Genomic DNA, 4294 nt, shown 5'->3' on the forward strand with positions numbered 1-4294 from the left:
TTTCTTTTGCAGGCTCCCCCTCCTACACAGGGTCATTTTTGCTGGTATGAAATCTATCTGTAGCTCCACTGTGACTTTAGGATTGCTGCATCCTTAGTGTGATAATCTTGTGTTGACTGAGAAGTAAGTCCCCAAAGACTTCCCTTCTTCCTTCACAACACCGAGGGTGTGTCATACAGACAGCATGTGTGGAGCAGAGTGGTTGATCTATGGAGAAAGAATTTCTCAGAACCTTCCATGAAATCACTTCGCTAGGATAAATTATTTAGAAGTATGCCCTGGTATTGCTTAACGTACTTTAGTATTTCTCAAGAGTCTTCAAGAGTTCTTGTTTTAGTGTTTATTTTTTTCATTGAGTTTCTTGAGCACATCAAGCCTGGGGCTCCGCTGAATGTTAACAGTGATTACAATCCTACTGGTTTCCTTCATGGAGTTGGCTCATGTTGAACGATTAATTATGAAAGAACTAGGGGTTGCTTATCCTCTGCTCATGACCTCTAGGGGCTTCAGAGTTGGGAACTGTTGGTGAAAACACCCATATTGTATTTAGAGGGAGTTCTGCTAAGTTACCTGAGGTCGGGCCAGTGACTAAAGGCTTTGCCACAGAGATAGCACACATGTGGACCCATGTCCACAGGTGATTCGAGTCTGGACCGGGGAGTGTGATGCCTGAAGGAGCCTCCATATTGATTACAGACAGTTACTTTAGTGAGTGTGAACTTGGTGAGTTTAAATGCCAACGCTATGGCCGCTGTTCCTCCCACATTCCTCATGTGTGGAATGTGGAAGGAACAGCGTGTCACCTCAGGTGAGAGTCTACTGAGGGCCTTCCTGCTTTTCTCTCTGGTGCTGGGTTCCCTCGTGTCGTCTAAGGGAAGAGCTGTGACTAAAGCACTTCCCACAGAGCTGACACTCATAGGGTTGCTCACCCGTGTGTGTTCTCTCATGCCTTCTCAGGTTTACATATTGACTGAAGGCATTCCCACACCGCTGACATGTATAGGGTTTCTCTCCTGTGTGGGTCCTTTTGTGCCGAGTCAGTTCAGAACTCTGACTGAAGGCCTTCCCACACACAAGACACACGTGAGGTTTCTCTCCAGTGTGGATTCTCTTGTGCTGACTAAGGCCAGAGTTTTGGCTAAATGTTTTCCCACACTGATGACATTCATACTGCTTTTCTTTGGGGTGGATTTTCTCGTGTTTTCTAAGGTAAGAGATTTGATTAAAATTTTTCTCACACAGACGACATTTGTAGGGCTTCTCTCCTGTGTGAGTTTTCTCATGTTGTTTCAGGTAGGACCTTTGACTAAACAGTTTGCCACACACATGACATTTAAATGGTTTCTCTCCAGTGTGGACCCGATTATGGTTTCTAAGGCCAGAACTTTGAAAAAAGCCACTTCCACAGAGACCACATTTGTATGGTTTCTCTCCAGTGTGAATCATCTTGTGTTGTCTGAGGCTAAAGCAATTGCTAAATACTTTCCTACACAGAGGACATTCACACAACTTGCCTCTACTGTGAATGTGACCCTGTGCATTAAGGGATGACCCTTGACTAAGTGATTTTCCACACTGACATTTGCTGACATTACGTTTCCTCCTTAAGTGAATTGATGAATGTTGAGGGGAATATCTAGAAGGAACTTCATCTCTCAAATCTGTGCATCCAGCAGGATCCCCTTGCGGGTGAGAAACCTGTTTGGGGAAAGGAGATATGAGGCTGTCACTGGTTTGCCCATGTCCAGGCAGACACTTATTTGTCTACATGTTCACCCTAGAACATCAGCTCATAATAGTCTCCGGTTAAAATGTCTCCAGTATTAGTTGCAAACATGTGTTGTGTTATTCCCCTGCAAGCACGAACATTCTCTTTTATGGTTTTCCCAATCCAAGATATCAGATTAATTTTGAAGATTTCAGTGTGTTCTAGAGACTAGGAGATGAAAAATGTTTGTGCAACTTATCTTTTTCTCCCTTACATTATGGTTTTGAGCTCATGTTAACTTCTTAACCAATTTCAGAGTATCCAAAAATTTGCTCAGGAAGGGCTCAGTCTCAACTTACAGGCAATTGAGCTCAATTACCGACTTATCTCACTGCAGGTCTTTCATTTGGATGACTGGGGTTCCCACCCATGAAACTCACCATTGCCATGGTAGGGGATGTGTGCTTCCTGTAGACACTTCGCATGAACATCATTTCTTGTTGTCTAAGGGGTCTTTCACTGCCTAAAGAAATGTGAAAAGTAGAGATTTTAGAGTGGCAATAGGGAAATAAAATGTAGACAAACACAAAGGTCCATGTGAGTATATTTCAAAAATTGGTACTCGGAGAAACTGTGTGTATAACAAAGAAATACTCAATGTAGTAGAAATACTTTAAAAATCATGTCTATTAGAAAAAAGCCCAGGCTTAAAATATAAAAACATAATGTGGTGAAGAGATATTGGGTCAGAAAATGGTAGACAAAACTTTTAAGTGGCAGGATCAGGACAGGAATCACTATGCGAAAGTTGAAGTGTGGTATAGTCCACAAGCACCTTTTTCCCTAAAGGAGAGAAAATATCAGGAATATGAATTGTGATGATAGGGGCCCAGAATGATAACAACTCGAGGAATATGCCCCAGTGTCCTCACTTCCACTTTGGAATATATCCCTGCCTTCATCAGACTTTCATCTGGTGTCTCCAAGGACTTAACATACCAGCTGAAACTGTTTTGCCCTGAAGCCCAGGCCCCTGACGCTCACCTGGACTCTGACCTTGGAGGCCTCCTGCTGCTGCAGTCCACAGCTCTTTTCCTTGTTCCAGCTGGGAAATCACCTCTGATTTGCTCATCTGATAGCCTGTTTGATTAAAAAAAAGAAAGGTGTGGGTTTTGAGTCTGGCTAATCAGTCTTTGCTGTGCTCAAAACATGGGTAAGGTACTGGGGAAAATAAGAGAGACAACTGAAGGTCAGTGCAGGTAACAACATCCTGAACAGGCAGAACAGTGAAGGTCCTTCATCAGACCAGGAGGAAACCCAGAGCAGCAGCAAGAACAGTGAAGCTGTCTAGGGACTGATGCCCATGCACCAGTTCAGAGAGAGGCCACAGAATCCTCATTCTTTTCCAAATGGGAAAGATTAAAAGACTCTACAGTGGGCTGAATATTTCTGTCAAACAAGATCCAGTAGTGATTCACCTTACAGGAAGAATCGAAATTATGTCATATACAGGACTCTGCTCTCAGCCTTCATGGAGTGATTGGAACAGAAGAATTAGTTTAAAATATTTGATCCTTTTATTTATGCATTAAAATGTCCATTGAATCCCCAGTCCTGTTCTGAACGTTGAGACTAAGTACCCGTAAAGATATGAAACCTGGCCAAGGTGACCTTTCAGTGTGGTAATGAAACGTGCCATGAAAAGGAATGTCTTCCTTTAAGTAATTATGAGGACTATCAGAGAATCAGGAAGCAGCTGAGTGGGACACAGGGAAGCTGTTCTAAATGCTTGTTCAGTGAGTGAATGAACAGAATGGACACAGGTGCAGGCACATCCCTGTTGACAGACTCACCTACAGAGACCAGGTGGGAGACAGTTTCCAGCATCACATTTCTAAACAGGTTTTTCTGGGACTTGTCTAGCAGGCTCCACTCTTCCTGGGTGAAGTCGACGGCTACATCTTCAAACGTCACTGATTCCTAAAACATCAGGGATATTCTGGTTTAGACAGAACAACCCTACCACTGTCCAGAGTGGGCGGCTGAGCTGAGGAAGGATGGGGACTGGGTGCAGCTTCAGGAGGAAGCATCACTACTCACCAGGGGCTCCATCCTTAAGCTCAGTCACCGGGAATCTTTCTCAGGATCTCACTCACAGCTGATCAAGCACTAGGCAGGCCAACCTGAGGATGGAGAAGAAGCCATGAGAAATTACTCCTGTGCTTCCAGACCCACCTGAATTCAAACCCCCAATTTTCACCTGGGTGGAGCCCCAGCCCAGCACTTGGAAACCAGTGGTGTATCCAGGGAATACTGTGCAGCTTCTCTCTCAGATCCCATGTAAGGAGCTAGAGCTGCGGTAGCTAACACACAGAGTCAAAGTTCAGAGAGTCTGCAAATAAGAATGTGCTAAGCATTGACTTTGTGTTCATCAGCCGTGGCACCCAGAATCGCTCAGTGTCCTCCCTGATTCCCACCATCGGGGATCCTGACTCTCGCCAGAGAGGATGGTGGTTTATTGCTGTAGGTAAACACTCTGGAAGCCCCCAGATCATCTCCTGCCTTATGCGTCCACAGTGCTTCTCC

General features: G+C 44.5%; 1 protein-coding gene across 1 annotated transcript; it reads right to left on the reverse strand.

The window, feature by feature from the left end:
* Positions 1 to 816: 816 nt before the first annotated feature.
* On the reverse strand, positions 817 to 3820 carry LOC104998754 (zinc finger protein 705D-like). The gene is made up of 6 exons (XM_010854084.1): positions 3809 to 3820; positions 3562 to 3688; positions 2753 to 2848; positions 2149 to 2231; positions 1301 to 1533; positions 817 to 1048 (listed from the first exon to the last, which is right to left on the reverse strand). Exons 1-6 carry the CDS (start codon positions 3818 to 3820, stop codon positions 817 to 819), a joined length of 783 nt encoding a protein of 260 aa, XP_010852386.1.
* Between the last annotated feature and the right edge of the window lie 474 nt (positions 3821 to 4294).

This window comes from Bison bison, unplaced genomic scaffold (genome assembly GCF_000754665.1).
Source record: "Bison bison bison isolate TAMUID 2011002044 unplaced genomic scaffold, Bison_UMD1.0 scf7180017864336, whole genome shotgun sequence".
In the NCBI taxonomy this organism is placed as follows: Eukaryota; Metazoa; Chordata; class Mammalia; order Artiodactyla; family Bovidae; genus Bison; species Bison bison.

Excerpts from the sequence above, each read along its gene's own strand:
- LOC104998754 (XM_010854084.1), bottom strand. Across the intron at positions 2,232-2,752 it reads CCTCCAAGGTCAGAGTCCAG|GCAGTGAAAGACCCCTTAGA; the intron begins GTGAGCGTCAGG and ends ACATTTCTTTAG. Across the intron at positions 1,049-1,300 it reads GGCAAACTGTTTAGTCAAAG|TTCTGAACTGACTCGGCACA; the intron begins GTCCTACCTGAA and ends CTTCAGTCAGAG.